Source organism: Herpailurus yagouaroundi, unplaced genomic scaffold (assembly GCF_014898765.1).
Source record: "Herpailurus yagouaroundi ecotype Mexico unplaced genomic scaffold, PumYag 198, whole genome shotgun sequence".
Classification (NCBI taxonomy): Eukaryota; Metazoa; Chordata; class Mammalia; order Carnivora; family Felidae; genus Herpailurus; species Herpailurus yagouaroundi.
The window spans coordinates 21,983,475-22,001,535 of NW_024412429.1; the positions used below are offsets into that span (position 1 = coordinate 21,983,475).

An 18,061-nucleotide genomic window follows, 5' to 3' on the forward strand; every position below is an offset into this window, starting at 1 on the left:
TAGAAGGTAAGGAGCCATTAAAATGGTACCTCATTATTCAAATATGGTAGAAAATAAGTCCTGGGGTCAAGTTGGAAGGAAGGCAGGTAAACCAAATATACTCTGATACAAGAAACCTAACAGCTCTCTGAAGGAACCACAGCTCAGGGAAGAAACTTGCTTGGAAACCCAAGGAGAGAGTTTGGGATCCAAACTAAAATCTAAACTCTTTCCACTGCATTGCTTTCATTATGGGCAGCATTTAAGAGGGCAGAAACTGTTCAGACGTATTTATAGGTAAGTGAAGATACATTTGCAAAGTAGGTCCACCAAAGAATACAATGCCCCAAATTAATATGAGCAAATACATACTGTCTCCTATTGTGCAAGGAATGCACAGAATTAAATGTTCAATTTGGCATGTTTACAACAAATGAAATTTATTTTTCATCTACAGTGAAACCCATAGATTATAAATCGAGTTATAATGAATGAAAATACCTTTACTAGTGCAAGAATAACCAGTTACATTAAAAAGGAGTTATTCTTGTTCCCAGAAAGGCAGTTAAGACAACTAGGAAAGAAAGGAATTCAGTCTGTGCTGAAAAGAACACCAAAGCTGTGCTTCCAATACATACCAACAATATGTAGCTACTTCCATTTAAACTGACGTTAATTAAAATAAATAAAATTTGAAATTCACAGTATCTGTTGCACTAGCCACATTCAAGCACTGAATACGCCCACATGTGGCTAGTGGCTACCACACTGAATAGTACAGATACAGAATACTTCTACCTTCACAGAAAGTTCTATCAGAAAGTGTTGAACCAGAGGGGAAAAAAGAAAGAAGAGAGGAACAGAATCTTCCTCTATTCAACTTAAGAAAAGGAAATTTTAGTAGTTTTACAATATAGTTAGTAAAATCAATTGGCTAAGGCTAAAAGTGGTGTCAGTGACATTGTAAAATGTGATAACATTAGATGTAATCATGATGTTAAAGGTTAATCTTCTCTAAGGGCTCTTAAAAGGGTGCCCTGAATTTTTAAGAGGCTCATAAAAGAAAGGAAAGATAGAATTTTATCTTTGAACTCTGTTTTCATTAAATTTGACAATTTCACTGGCCTTTGAAACCATATGTTAATAAGAATCTATATTTAACATCATTAAGCTGATAAGTGGATATTTAATTAACATAATCCCAAATTAAATAAATTTAACATAAAAACTTAAGCCATGTCATTCATATTACTGAATTTATTTCCAATTCACATTTTCCCCGGGAGTGAAAAATATTGTCAAATTTCCTAACAGTCTATCTTTTAGCTGAAGTTTCAAATCATTAGCTATTGTCTCTTCTATCAATCTAAGTGAAATATATATTTGTATGTGTTGTTTTTAGATTGCAAAAAATATTTTGTACACTGGACTTCAATATTTAAAAGTATAATCAAGAGGTGTCTGGGTGGCTCAGTTGGTTAAGCATCCGACCCTTGATTTCAGCTCCGATCATGATCTCAGGGTCATGAGATTGAGTCCTACCTCAGGCTCCATGCTGGGGGTGCAGCCTGCTTAGGATTCTCTCTCCATCTCTCTCTGCCCCTCCCCAACATGCACGCACATCCGTGCTCACTCTCTCTCTCTCTCTCTCTCTCTCTCTCAAAAAAAAAGTCTACTCAAAGTTATCAAAAAGACTGCAAAATAGTATTAACCCAAGGTAGTGAGCCACATATTACATAGTTCCGATGACCACACCATAGTCAAAGGAGGTAATGCCTGTAAAGCACTTAGGATAGGTTTAGCACATGAATATTCAATAAATATTAGCTGTTATAATCTTGGGCAGACATTCTCTTTCTAAAAATAATGATAAATTAGAGTAAATGTTCCCTGCCATGACAACATCAACTTTAGCACAATTAAAGCACAATTTGAGATACTGAATGCACAGAAGGGACATATATCAGATGGCCTCATTCTTTTCTTTAATTTTTTTTTCAACGTTTATTTATTTTTGGGACAGAGAGAGACAGAGCATGAACGGGGAGGGGCAGAGAGAGAGGGAGACACAGAATCGGAAACAGGCTCCAGGCTCTGAGCCATCAGCCCAGAACCTGACGCGGGGCTCGAACTCACGGACCGCGAGATCGTGACCTGGCTGAAGTCGGACGCTTAACCGACTGCGCCACCCAGGCGCCCCAGATGGCCTCATTCTTAGAAAAGAATGAAAGAAGGTCACATGCAGAGGGAGAGGTTTGTGGAGCTAACGAGAAACCAAAATCTTTACAAAATAGGGATGGTGGTAAATATGACAGAAAATCATTCAGAATCACAATGCCAATTGTAAGAAGACAGAGTCAAATTATAGTAGAAGAAATGTCATTTTTTACTTTCTCGTACAACACTAGGAAACCCAGAATCAAGAATGGGGGATAGAGAGAGTGTGGTCATCAGAGTGTCAGAGATTTAAAAGGAGAAAACAAGAAATTCAGGGGGAAGAAGAAACACCTGGTATTATTGAAATGGCTTATGATGGAATCCAAGCAGAGTAGAAGGGGCTGATGGAGCCTGAAAAGAAGAAGGTTTAAGCAACTAAAGATCAGGAGAAAGGAAGGCAGGTTTGAAAGAACACAGAAAAAAGCTAAGGGTTTCACAACTGGAAATTATTAAAGGATATGCATTTTTAACCAATCTAGTTGGAATACAGTAGATGAATTACATAAACAAGATAAAAATACAAAGTTAGGTAAAAATCTATAGACGGTCCTGGTATATAATAAGCTGATGAAAGATACCCTCCTCACTAGGGCCATAATTTTAATTAGAAGGACAGCTGATTTACCAATGATGTTGCAAATGATTCCCATTTGATACAACAGAGGGCTCTTCTCTAATTAACATGGCAAGACCAGTGGCATTCTGTTGTACATGGCCAGGTGGAATATAGTAAAATAAAATGTGTGCTCTGGAGAATGGTCTGTCCTTGGTCTCCTGCAGATCAATCATCTCAGGGATGCCAAGATAACACAGGACATCAACTGAGTCCCAGGTATGGCCAGGTCTGTGAGACTTAGAAATAGGGACAAAGGCTTTTATAGACAAAGTAAGAAGAAACTTGGAAGTCAAAATAGAAAAAATATCATCAATATGGGTATTGACCCCCAGGATGATAGCTGAGAAAGAGATGAAGAATAAAAGGGAAGTCAGATGCTCAAATCAATGAGGAAAGTTAGAGGAGTGTCTTACAGTTCCGGAGGAAGCAGGAATAAGATGGAAGAGGGTAGAATAATAGATGTATTAACTTCTGAGGAGAAGCTGTTGAGATGGAGTGGCAATGCCTAAAACATAACAAGGTGGTGTCAACTTCTTTCTTATCCCTGGGTGTCAGGGCTCCTGTTCAGCCCGTGTGTCTGCACGTGCCATACTGGAAGTTTCCGGCTGGCATTCTGGTTGTTTGGTGTCTCCGGCAGTTATTAAAGATTCAGAATATTCCCACCAGCTTCCAGGTGAGGAAAATGGGAAAATTACCCTCTATCAAAGAGAGTTTTAAGTGAAGTGGGCAATTGAGGGGAAAGCCAACCTTGAAGTATATGGATAAGTGGTAGAAGAGTTTATAGAAATATTAAAAATACAACAGAATTTGTTCACAAGAGAAGCCAGTGTAAGGGTAGGCTGTGATTGAAAGGAACAGGAGGGAAGAATAAAGGAGCAGAAATTCACAGTGTGACCCACAAGTATCACCTTCAATAAGGACTTGGAAGAGGTAGGTGGCTGGGATATAGGTCACCTCTCTATATTTGTTAAGGAGAACACTTTCCCACCCAGCCCCACGGGAAGGCACTTTCTCATTGAGCACACTCGTGACCTCTTCTCTGACTCTTGACTCTCTTAGTCCCTGTACAGGTGCAGTGAGGAACCTGATTCACCAATCTGGGGAACAACTGGATGCTGAGCTCTGCCCACCCTTGCCTCCTGAGAACAGGACTGCAGACTGAGCTCCTCCCCACTCTTCCACGTAGGGTTTCTCCCTTGGGCAGCCACCTTGTCTGGTGACGGCTGGTAACGCTGTCTCATTCTGGGGTTCAGCTAACAGGCTACCTCCACTGAGCCCTCTCTCTAAGGCCACCCCGTCCAACCTGGCCTCTGTATCAGCAATTAACAACACTTGTTCTCTCTTGGACATATTTTTGTTTCTTATTTGTTCAGAATCCAGCCAGGACAGACGTATACCATTTGTTGGGGACCTTCTCAGAAATTCCCAATATTAATGACTGAGAAAAAAAATAAAGTAGGGAGAATTTCTATGTTTTTTGAACTAATTAGTACCACACAGAATAGTAATCCATAAAAAAATAATAGTTAACCATTACTGAGTGTTTACTGTGTTCCACTGTTTTAGGCACTTTACTTAGGCTAATTAAATGATATATTCATGATGAGCCTATAAGGAAAGTACTCTTATTATCCCGATCTGACACACGAGGAAACACATATTGGCTAAGTAACCTGCCCACAGTGGCACAGCTGCTAAGTGGCAAAGACAGTGACTGAATCGAGACAGGGTAGCTCCATGGTCTACCATGACTAAACGCTATCCTGCGCCATTTCTCTCTGACGTGTGCTTCCTGTATGAAGGTCTACTACTGAGTATAATAAACTTCTATCTTTTTTAAGAAACTGTTTTATCTTTCTTTTAATTAAGATATAATTAACATATAACACTATATTCCTTTCAGGTGCACGACACAATGATTCAATAAAGGTACATATTGCCAAATGATTACCACAGTACGTCCAGTTGACATTCATCACCACATATAGTTACAGATTTATATATACTTATATGAAGAAATATACATCTTTTGTAAATACCTAAGTAATAATGAATGTGAATATAATTTCTTTTGCCTATTTTTCAAAGTTAAAAATGAAGAATGTATCATTTACTTCTTTAGTGAAGCATATCTGGTCCATATGAAAGCAAAGACTAGTGAATATAGGTGTAGATATAGTCCTTCAGTTATTATATACTTACAAAGCTGTTATGTGTAATAACATAGTTATAGCAGTGTAGTCTCTCTCCCCCTTGCCTTCACAGCAGAGCTGATTGAGAAAATGAGACTGTGCAGACTAGTTCTGTTTCCACTTCTCCACTTCCCATCCTGACCCTTTGTCCTCTTGACATCGACTTTCACCTCAATGGAAACTCTGTCCCAGCAAAGAGTCACCAAAGCTCCTCTCATTCCACCTGCCTCTGCAGCCCTGATCTCCCTCCACTCCCTCAGCTGTCAGCACCACTAACCATGCCCTTCCCTTCAAAACCCCTCCTCCCTTGGCTCTTGACAACACTCCTGATTCTCCTCTCCTCAAGGCCACCCACTTCTCAGGATCCTTTGCCGGCTTTCCTTTCCTTCACCTATCTCTTATATTTAATGGTTTTCTGGGATTCTTTGCTGTGCCGTCTCCTAACTTTTCACCCTCTTGCCTGCTCACAATGCTTATATGCCTCCCTGTCTGGATGCTCCCCATCTCACCATTTCTTTATTTTGCTTATAGCTCTCTTTTGAAGAGATGGCCATCCAATGGTGATTTGTTTCTGGATGTCTCACTAGTCCTTCAACAACATGAACCGAGTACCTATTCAGTCTCCCTTCCCTGTCCTGGATACTGAACAGGTCTGTTAGCGGCTCTCCTTGTCTTCAGAACTACACTAATCTAATAAAGCATCCTCCACAGACATGTGGGAGGGATCTTTCCAAACCTCACATCTAATCATGTCACCTAAAGGTTTTCAAATTCCACTACCAGAGGAATGAGCACGGTGCACACAGCTGTTTCACGTGTGTGTCTCACTTCTCTCTCCATCTGTTTTCTTCTGGCCACAGTCTTTCCCCTCCACACCAACAGCAAATTCTAGTCTTAGCCAGACTGAACGTCGTAACTGCTCCATGAAAACAGTGTTATGTCAAGCCTCCCACTTATATGTCCTTCTCCAGGACTGACTCCTTCCATCCAGGGAATAACTATACACCTTTCAAGGCTCAGTTTAATAACTGCCTCTTTTATGAAGCCTCTGAAGTAAAAGTTAACCATTCCCTTCACTGAACCCACCTTAACCTGGACAGACCTGGAAGTCCCTTAGGACTCATATCTTATTTGTGATTTGCAACGCCTTAAACACAGAAGCTTATTCTTATTAAATACTTGAAAAGAAAAGACCTGAATCCCCAGAGGTGGATAATGTGGCTAAAAGTTATTTTAATTCATTATTGTATTAATAACACACTTCACTAGAATATATGATCTATCTTGATGCAGAAGTCCACTGGCAAAAGCTTACTCTCCCATCTTCTAAAAATAACATTATTTATTAGATTTATTTAATATTCCAACAGTAGTTTAAGAGCTCTTTCTTTCCCAGTTAGAAAAAAATGTGATTTGATAGGCTTAGGAATAGCATCTATCAAAGGCCAAAGAATTTTTTTGTCTGTAGCTTTCCATTTGGAATGATCTGTTTATGATGTAGGCCTTCATTAAATTCCTGTGTTTTTTAAAATTTTTAAGTAAGTAAATAAGTTATTTATTTACTTATTTATTTATTTAGAAGGGAGGAGGGGCAGAAAGAGAGGGGAAGAGAGAGAGAATCCCAAGTAGGCTCAGTACTGTTTGCACACAGCCCAACACAGGGTTTAAACTCACAGACCATGAGATCATGACCTAAGCCAAAACCAAGAGTCAGATGCTTAGCCAACTGAACCACCCAGGTGTCCCTTAAATGTTCCTTCCTAAGGAACCCATCCTCCAAGTTCTCAAAATTCCAGCACCACATGGACAGTCTTCACCAGGACCAGCCCTGTGGCTTTTCACTTGTTAGACTAGATGTTGGTTTTGCTAGAACCTCAGTGAATGTTTTTCATGAGAGTTAACATTTTAAATCATTTTTAAAAATTTTTATTTACAGGGAACATAAAGTTGCAACCCAATGGAATCTGGACAGTAGAAAACTCAATCTTAAATAAACTTAAGTATATTCTGTCACTATACAATATTCCCAAATTTTCCTCTCTTATTGAAAAAAAGTAGTTGGCAGATGCTGACATAATCTCCAAGAGGACCTTTACACACAGGCTGCCATGGTCATGCTAAACTACCCCCTTCTGTAAGAATAAAAAGAAGTGTGAATCTCCCTCTATGAGACCCAGAAGAGTAACAACCTTTCAGGATATCTCTTTAGAAAAAAAAAATTTTTTTAAAGCTTATTCACAACAAATCATCAATAAAGATTTCTACTCTCTGTGAACTTGTTCTATGAAATCAGAAACCAGATGAAGCAGAGCCACTGAGCCCCTTTACATAAGTAAAAATCAACTAGATGCTACATTAGATGGGCTTTACCTAGGTTAAGGAACTATCATAATATCCCTTTCAATCTTCAGAGCAATCATGTGGATTAAATATTTATATTTTGATTTTGTAAATGAGAAAACTAAAGATCAGAGAAATGGAGCAACTTGTCTAAGATCGGTAAGTAAATTGCAAAATCAGAGAGTCAAACTTAAGATCATTTTGTTTAAGGATGTACATTTTTCAATACATCATACAGTTTCTGAACCTTAAGAGAAACTGACCCAAATGCAAAATCTAGGTCTTTCTACCAAAATTCCTCTTTTGGATCTTTGCTCAATAGCATGTTCTCAGTCAGTTTCCTCTAACCTCATATCCAGTTGGGTACTGTTCACCATCCATTAAATGTAATTCCAGACTCCCAACAGCATTAATAATTGCCACACTACATATTTTCTCAGGGTCCTTTCCTCGTCGGCATCCTAGTCTTCAAATTCATCCTTATTTTACTCTCTACAAAGGCAGACACGAATCATCAGTTTTCTACTTCAGTGTCCATGAGCTATATTTAATTTCTATAAATACATTTTCTAATTGGACATACAACTAGCATAATGAAGCAAAACATTCATGGCCAAGAGTCATAAAGATCTGGATTCAAATCCTAGCTTGGATCAACTGATGAATGGATAAAGAAGTTGTGGTTTATATATACAATGGAATACTACTTGGCAACGAGAAAGAATGAAATACGGCCTTTTGTAGCAACGTGGATGGAACTGGAGAGTGTTATGCTAAGTGAAATAAGTCATACAAAGAAAGACAGATACCATATGTTTTCACTCTTATGTGGATCCTGAGAAACTTAACAGAAGACCATGGGTGGGGGGAAGGGGAAAATAAAAAGTTAGAAAGGGAGGGAGGCAACCCATAAGAGACTCTTAAAAACTGAGAATAAACTGAGGGTTGATGGAGGGTGGGAGGGAGAGGAAAGTGGGTGATGGGCATGGAGGAGAGCACCTGTTGGGATGAGCACTGGGTGTTGTATGGAAATCAATTTGACAATAAATTTCATGTTAAAAAAAAATCCTGGCTTGGAACTTGTTAGCTCAAAAACTTCTCAAGTTCCATGTATTCATTAAGCCTCTGTTTCTTCATGTAAGAAAGAATTTTACTATTCACCTACTGGGATATTTTGAGTACTAAACAATGTTTATGAAGATGTTAACATAGTACTTGGTCAAGGTAAACACTCAATAACAAGCAAGTATTGGTAACATTATTCCTATTAGTATAATTAAATTTAAAATATGATGTGCAAATTTGTGAATAGTGAAGAACAGTTGGCAGAGGGCCCTGGATATAAATGTAGCTAAAACTGTAACTTAAAAAAAAAAAAAAAAAAACTTTTTGCATTTATATCTTTTTTTCTATTTTTTTCCAAGATTTTATTTTTAAGTAATCTCTATACCCAACATGGGGCTCAAACTTACGACCCCGAGATCAAGAGTCTTGTGTTCTATCGACTGAGCCAGCCAGGTGCCCCTGCATTTAGATCTTAAACTACTTCTGAGAAAATAGCATGGTGGTAGGGCTTCCTGTTCATTCCCTGATAGACTAAAATCATAAAAATCTCCCTCCCCCATCATTTTTTATTTTGATATTGACTATTCTGACCTGATGCTGGCAGATTTTGCTTTCAAGTCATTCCATCTTTGGTTCATATCATCTAGTCGATGTTGAAGCATTGTAGCCTCTTCAGAATTTCCCAAAGCTTTTACCATCTTCTGCCTGTTTCCATCAATGCTTTTAAATATGTCATTATGTGCATCAATTTCTGCCTGGATGTCCTAAAGAGAAAAGAGCAAAGAGATAATGCAAATGTTAGGTATTAGCATCAACAGTCCCTTAGGGTTGCTATACAGAACTTTATTTTTTTACATTCAGCAGATGAGTTATTTTTAAGCAAAAGTTAAATTCACTTTAAATGATAATAACAAATTCAAGTGTTTCCACAATTCTTACATTGAAAACAACAGCCTTTAAATCTTCAATATATTGATCTCCCCAGTTCTTAAAAACACAATGTATTATAATCAAATTTCATGTACCAGTTTGTTAGATGTTGGTATTTCAGATTCATAAGAAATTTTTGAAATTTTATATAATTATTATCACCAAATCACTGAACGCTATCTAATACCCAGATTCTCTTTCCCCTTTATACACAGGCAAAAATGCCCTCAAAATATGATGTTTTACATAGATATTACATAATTTTACCTATTTTTCTCTCATTTAGACAAACTTAATAGTTTGTCCTTCCAGCTTAATAGTTTATTTCTAAAATTTTAATAGAATATTTTCATTAAAACGTTTATTCCCATTAAGAAATAAAAATGGCAAAATAGTATTTCTGTTAAACAGAAAATTATTTTTCTAAGTTTCAGTATAAAGTAAATAAGAATGATTATAAATTAATAATAAAAACTGGTGCAGACTTTGAAAAAGCATTTTCACAATCTGTAATAAAAAGCCTTAAAATTGTTGAAATTACCTATCCTAGGAAGATTTATGTATAAACACATTTACTACACTAATTATTTTTAAAGTAAAACAGTGGAAGCTATCATAATACATTAATGGTATATAATATTAAGTTTAAAAATACAGGATACAAAACTATATATTATGATGTTAATTTAATTTTAAAAGTAGGTGTTTAAATTAGCATATGTTTTTGTACATCATTGCACACACATACATCAAAAAACTGTAAGAATCATCAAAATAGTATAATCTCTGTACAAGAAACTTAAATGTGATTTTGGTTTTTTCTTTACACTTCTGAGTTTCTTTTTTTTTTTTTTTTTTTTTTTACAAAAACAGGGTTTCTTTTGGTAATTAGATAAATATAATAAATTTAAAATTTAAAATACACAGTGTAAGATCACCTGGGTGGTACAGTCAGTTAAGCGTCCAACTCTTGATTTCAGCCCAGGTCATGATCTCACAGTTTGTGGGATCGAGCCCCACAACAGGCTCTGTACTGATAGCACAGAACCTGCTTGAGATTGTCTCACCCCACGTTCCCTGCCCCTCCCCCACTCACACGTGCATGCATTCTCTCAGAATAAATAAATAAACATTAAAAAATAAATACACAGGTCGTTATCAATTTTTAATACTCTCCACTATAAAGCTGTCAACACAATTATCTGTATTCATTTGGCAATCATCTTTTCTTCCTGAATAAAATGAAAGCAAGCTAGTTGTACCTAACTCTAGTGTGACAGCCACTCCCATCCAACGAATGAGTGGGGACTTAAAAACAGAAAAACAAGAACCTGAGGGGCCGTGAAGGTGTCCAATGAGTCTCCATGGCATTAGCTGGTAATGACTATTAAGGCAACTTACTACAGCAATTAAAAAATTATTTCAGGTCATGAATCTGAATTAGTAAAAGGAGAATAAATTCTTAAATTCCATAGTTTTATTACCTTTCTCATCTTCAGTTTTCCTTTATAGGCCTCACTCTTAAGTTTTCCAATTCCAAATGAATATGATGAAAAATTAAATAGAAATTCGTTGAATACTCAGAATGCTTTCACTAATTTAGAACTCACTCCTGATTAGCAATCCATCAAGAACCAACACTTAGAGGTCGGGATCTAAAAGATTGTTTTTTAAAAATCTACAGATCTAGGGGCGCCTGGGTGGCGCAGTCGGTTAAGCGTCCGACTTCAGCCAGGTCACGATCTTGCGGTCCGTGAGTTCGAGCCCGGCGTCAGGCTCTGGGCTGATGGCTCGGAGACTGGAGCCTGTTTCTGATTCTGTGTCTCTCTCTCTCTCTCTGCCCCTCCCCCGTTCATGCTCTGTCTCTCTCTGTTCCAAAAATAAATAAACGTTGAAAAAAAAAATTAAAAAAAAAAATCTACAGATCTAGACTAACCAGAAGGACACGTGGAAAGGCCTTTGCACCTCAGTACTCTAATAAGCATGGTAGGAAGTTATCATTTCTACATGAAGGGCAGAAATGATGTATTATAATTTCTGAGATTTGTGATGTCTAACATGACATTAATAGGGTCAGATATGAGGAGTGGGAGAGATGAACACAGAGTTTGATGGACAGCTTCTGCAAAACGTATGGTCCAAATTTGCAAGCCTGTTGGTCTCTGGGGTTATCTTACCCTAGTGACAAAGCCAAATCAGGTTCACCTGCAAAGTGTGATCTGGGTATGCCCAGAATTGGAGCTCACTACCAAACAAAAACTCTGACATTGTTGGCTCCTGGGCATTTCACTAGCACCTCTATTCCACAGAGTGCAGAGCAGACACCAACAGGGGACCAGGGGACGGAGCCAGATACGGATTCAAGGTGCTCAGGTTGGACAACATCATGCACGTAAAATGGCAATCCCATTATAATTTCAGTTTGGAATGCTTCAAAGAGAAATTCTCGGTGAAAAAAGTAAAAGGTAAGGCAAGTTCTATTGAAAGGTTCTTTGGTGTCAACTTCTGAACCTAGTCCTTATCCTTTAGGATGTAACTGTTTTACTTTTGTGTCCTGAAATGCATTTCAAGACATCGAAAGAGATATATTAAAAGATCATGCTCTATATATGCATGATAGCCATCTTTCTCAAGAAGCCAAACGACACAGTGAGCGAGGCACCCCTTTGCTCTCTATGGCCAAAGTGAATATGGACTCAAATTTCCTGGATCAGTTCCTAAAAACTACTGTCAGTGGACTAGACCTACACACAAATCACAAGGAAAACCACAAGGAAACTTCAAACCACTACTTCCTAAAGTAGCCTGATATATTTGCTTCCTTTCATAGCCAAGAGAAGTAGGAAGACAGAAGTGCATTAAGATCCACATACAGTTTTATTAATTCTTTTAACTTTAAATTTTTTTAAACATTTATTTATTTTTGAGAAACAGAGAGAGGCAGAGCATGAGCAGGGGAGTGGGAGAGAGAGAGACACACACACAGAATCTGAAGCAGGCTCCAGGCTCTGAGCTGTTTGTTAGCACAGAGCTCGACGCGGGGCTCGAACTTACAAACTGCAAGACCATGCCATGAGCCAAAGTAGGACGCTCAACCGACTGAGCCACCCAGGCGCCCCAAGTTTTTTTTTTTAAGTTTCACAAAAGTATTCAACAAAATCAGCAAATCTGCATACCAAGAACACAAAGCACCTTTGGCTCCTCGTATCCAACCAGGTGATGCCTTTACCAACCCAGCCACAAAGACAAATGGAGTAAAACAGAACTCCTTCACTGGCCAACGACTGCAGGTATTTTCATCAAGTCCTGGTTAAGAGCACTACCAGTCATCATATATTCATGTTGGAATGCAACTTTCAGTATGTGAAAAACCCTTCCACACCTCAGCCTCCACAAAAGTTAGGAAGAAAATCAACAACCAGAAAGCAAAGAAAATGAGCACACATTATTTTGTTTTACTGACATTTGGTGGTATATTTATCTGGCCAAATATATTAAAAGCTCCTAAAATCATAAAAATCACCTTACTATTTCTTCTGTATTCTTCGCAGTCTGTTACACAGCATTAGCCTAACTTAAAATAGACACAGCTAGGTAGACAGACAAATGTATAAATGCATTAATGAAAGCATTAAGTTCACCTTAATTGACTGGCAGATTAGCTACTATAATACCAAGGAAACTCACATAATCAACAGTTGGAAGGGAGTGCAGTAATCATTTTGTTTAATCTCTTCATTTAAAATATTTAACACGGGAACTAAAATTATTTAGAGGCTTGTACTGCAAAGCCCTGCCTATTCTTTCACTGGAAATTTAGAATTACCTGCAGTTAATGCATCATATTCCTTCATAGATGATTGTGCAATGATGCATTGGCTTTAAAATCAAGATGCCAGCACGGGAGGCTGTTAGATCATGACCCTAATGTAGCACCAAATGCTAAAATAAATTGAAATCCCATGAAGGAGGTTTTACTCTCACTGCACAGCTGGGGGACTTGCCCTACTACTGCGTACCTCTGTCACCTACAAGCCATTCTGAACATTAAGCAGCACAAAATAGTTATTGATAATTAGTTATGGGAAGGTAATCCATGTAGAAGCACAAAGCAATGTTCTTCCAGGCATTTAACATAAGCTGGTCATGTGCACAGAGAGGCCAAAAGCAAAGAACTCACGTTTAAAAATAAGACAGAACAGATCTTTAAGGATTCCCTCGAAACATACTTTCTAACAACGTTAAGCATAATGTACAAAGTTAGGAAACCAGGGGTTAGACTAAGATGACAACATAGGAAAACATCATCAAAAGCATAAGATGCACACACTGTCAGCACAGCCTTCCAGAAGATGAAAAAAGTTCAGAGAGATTCACCAATTAGTTTCTTGTACGCAACACCCACTACCCAGGTCAAAATTAACCTCCTAAGTAAAGGAAAATATTTATTTAGTTGCTTATTTAATAACTGATATTTTCATACCAATTTTGCCCTTACCTGGACATTTCTCTAATTATCTAACCCACAGAGATATTATATGCCAACACTTATAACTGTATGTCACACACATTTTACTTCCTTATAATGTTCTATAATCCAGTAGTGGCTATAACCATGTCAGCAAAACAGTTTCTTTAGATTTTAATAAACAGAACTGCTTGAACCCTCTGATAGGAAACAGAGATTAAGAATATAGTGCCCCTAGAAAGTCTTCAACTGAATTGGTGCTAGAATAGATTCATCCTCTTCAGACCTTGTTGACATAATTTTGGTTTATTTTCATATGGCATATTTACCTAACCCTACATGGCCACAGCAATGTTTTCTCTGAAGGAGTCCTGACCCCTTTCCTGAAGGTGAAGGAGTGAGGTCAGCAACGATCTCCCCACCATATCCCAAGTCTCAGGCTAAATCAACAAGGTTAAGCATTAGGGGAAAAGAAATCCACTGTTCCTTTCAAAAACAAGACTGGAATTCAGAGACAGTTTGGGATTGATTAACAGGAACTCAGTGGGATTGTTGTTGCCACAGCTTTAGGATTTGAAATGAGGATCATGACATTTTTTTTTTAACAAGTCAGATATCACCAAGAAATAATATAACAACCAAAAAATATCATCAAATTTACATACATGATATGTAAATATGCTTTGAGGCTTTTGTGAAGCTTCTGGGATAGTAATTGAAATTAATTATTCAACTAATTATTATGATTAATTTCATTAAATTATTCAATGAATTATTTATAGACTACATTTGCTTTCAACAACAAATCTCATAGATTTTAATCACTCTATTAATAATTATGGAATCACATTTGACAGACAATAGAAAGTAGTAATGCCTGGTCTATAGCAGCATTTATAAAGAAATCAATGCCAGTAATGTTCTTATCCCATTATCTATGATTATAAATATGTTAGAACAGAGTAGGAAAAAAGCTGAATAACTTAGTGGAACAAGCCCACAACTAACTGCCCTTCCAAGAGAATTTGAACAAGTCACTTGCAACGATAAAGAATCAATAAACAATATACATTGTAAATTCAAACAGAGGAAACACTGCTATGAATCAAAATACCTTTCATAACCCAAAGGTGTTCCAAATCCTTGAATCTATACCAGGTTGTTACTGAAACATATTAAAGTCCTGGTGAATTAAAATACATTGGCCTTCCTCCTGGAGTACACAGTTTTGGTTGACAATACGAACATAAGGTTCTTAGGAGCAGTTGTGAAATGTTTCATGTGGCCAAATTACTGCCCCACCTTAATTCCCCAAGTCAGATGGTATAATCAAAATTGAACAGGTTTGAAAACCTAAGATTATTGCATGTTAAATGTTTAAAACTATAATCCTGGAGCACCCAAGTCCTCACCTCCTGATCTGTCCTATGGCCCAGAAACCTCTCAATTTCTTCCCCCAAGACACATTTCCCTACATTAACTTCAAACGCATCTTTTAAGTCCCAGTTTAAATATCATTTCTCCAGAAAAGACTTCTCTGCCCCTGGAGTAGACTAGGCCTACCTGTTACTCTCATAGCTATCTCCATTTGCCGCATCACACACTGCAGTGAACACTTTCTGTGTTTAAGGTTTGATTTTCCTCCCACTAGGCCATAAGCTCAAGGAGGGCATGTCTAACCTATTCTCCACTCCATCCATGAACTCAGCCCAGTGCCTGGTACATACCACACACTTAATAACTATTTACTAACTGTTGAACACATGACTAGACCTTGAAAGTGGAAGTTTGCTGTGTCTTCAAGAACACATTTGTTTTACAACTAAACATTGTGGTGACGCCTGGGTGGCTCAGCCGGTAAGTGCCCGACAGCAGCTCAGGTCATGATCTCAGAGTTCATGGGTTCGAGCCTCGTGTTGGGCTCTGCACTGACAGCGTGGAGCCTGCTTGGGGCTCCTCCCTCATCACTTGGTTAGATGACAAGGTCCTGCTTTCTGGCAGGCATATCCTGCCACAAGGTCATCCTCCCTTGGAAAGAAGTTCCAGTCTCCACCTCCTCTTAAGGACCACTATGGGGTACACATGGTTTCCATCGGCTGGGATCTCCTGATCCTTCATGAGCTGTCACCTTGAGGGAACAATAGAGAATACCTCCTGCCTTCTGGATTCCCAGGGATGCTCCGCATTGCCTTTTCTGGTCCTAAGAGATGAGGAATGAGTACCAAGTGTAATCTGCCTGTCCTGCCTATGCTAGAAAATCAATCCTGGCATCACCCATTTGGGACTAGATAACCATATTACAGAACTCAATCATGTGCCAAACACTTGTGTATGAACAGATACACAATATAAATCAAAAAAACCACTGAATTTCTCTAAAATTCAAAAACATCAACCAGAATACCCCCTTTCAATGTCACAAACCGACTGCTGCCTTGAAGTTACAGGGAAGGTCTGCAGTCATTTGGAAATTTCAATTATCTGATCAGTCTACAAGTTTTCGGATTAACCATCATTGAAGGACCCACCACATCGCATCTTTGGACCCTAGGGTTCTTAAAGCCTGAAAGGGCTTCAGGAGCATAGCAAAGTTACCTTTTTCCTATGACAACCTAAACCGCAGGCTGAAGCATTTCAACTACTGACATGAGAAGCATGACATCACCACCGAGGTACATATCCTCTCAAGAAGCAGATCCCTAAAACCGAGAAGAAGACAGGACTGGGGGAATGGAGAGTAAAAGAACTATAGACAGACTGTTATTCTTGTATCGTGTGGCTTTTGCATTACAGCAGTAGGCCTTGATCATTCCCTAAAAATGGCATCATTGCTTTCCGAGCTGGGGGAAGGTAGGTAGTTGTATTTGAGAGGTGTGAGGTAGTGGTACCTTTCCAAAACACCCGTTTTCCTGGCAACGAGTCAACACAGCACAGGCTATATATGAGACAGCTTTTGTGAAAATACACAAAGGATTTTTTTAAATACTTGACTTGGAGAAAAATATACTCACGCATGGCAACTTCCTACAAACGAAATATGGCAAAGAGATTAACTCTCACGTTGGTTTTCATAAAAGCGTTTAAACTAAAAATAAACATATCCGGAGAACTTCAGATTGTGAATGGCGGCAGGATTGTTTCTTTGAATTTGCCTTTGTCTCAAAAAAAAAAAAAAAAAAATCCCAAATCAAGGCTTTGATAGGAATAAGCCAGCAGACTTCTTTTACTGTCAACTCAGCTACTAAAATAAGAACTAGGCAGATAATAAGGTTTGGGAGTTAAAAGAAGAAATATACTAATATAACCAGAACTTGTAACCTTGCCAATAAAATGGCCAGAAGGCTAAGGCAGGTTCCTAACCTCTGGAATCGGACCTAGGCTTTTTAAGACTAATGGCAGCAATTACAATACAAAAGTCCAGCCATTGCCCACAATTACTGCCTCACAGGGGGGTCTAAGTAATGAATTATTCATGCAACATATGCCCTATACCTTTTTAGGAAGAAACAGAGAAATCTATACAAACCAAGCTAACAGACCTCTTTATGGTCATAAAGTTTGTCACCTGCTGTTACCAGCTGCCATAAAAAAGATATTCCCTCCCTCCTCTGCCCCTTTTAAATGGTGAGCAAGTTGACTGGGAACCATCCTTACTCTCAGGAATTTAGGTGCTTAATAACATATTAAAGCAAGAGGTCAAAGTGCGTCCTGTGTTACAATCCTTAGTGCTACAGTCGGGGTGCAGGAGACATGGGGGCAGGGGGAGCATCCAACCAGAAGAAACTAAATTCTTCTTTCTCCACACTCTTCCCACCACACTGTTTCTATCACCAGGAGGGAAGCAATGACTGCAATTGTTCTGGAAAAGCTTCTAAATTTTTCAAATGACGTGGTTTTATGCCATTTTCCTCTGGCAATTGTAGTTTGGTAAGAAAAAGCCCATTATTCCTTTAATGACTCGATACAGTCTTGCTTATATTTGTACTCATAAGGAACCGTAGGGTATTCGGGGTGAAAGACACTGAGCACATCTTTAACAACTGATAAATAATTGACTTAAGCACATAGTGAAATTACTTCACTTCTTTCTTTTTCTTTAAAGACTGGAAGTTGAAAGAAGGTAAGTGCTTGGCATCCAAAGGCTAAGGAAGGGCAGGAGCCCATGAGCAGCACGTTGAGGTTCTCTGTTTTGTTTAACTATAAATGTAAGGTAGCTTTGGCAGGCTGGGCTCAATCCTAGAGTGTGCCAAGAAC

The 18,061-nt window shown here is 38.3% G+C and overlaps 1 protein-coding gene across 9 annotated transcripts in view; it reads right to left on the bottom strand.

Moving 5' to 3' along the window:
- Positions 1-18,061, bottom strand: part of UTRN (utrophin) — a 492,724-nt gene that overhangs the window by 145,670 nt on the left and 328,993 nt on the right. For all 9 annotated transcript variants that reach the window (XM_040448951.1, XM_040448950.1, XM_040448952.1 and 6 more), the window contains one exon: positions 9,001-9,173. In XM_040448951.1, the coding sequence (XP_040304885.1) occupies positions 9,001-9,173 (173 nt within the window). The remainder of the gene's footprint in view (positions 1-9,000; positions 9,174-18,061) is intronic.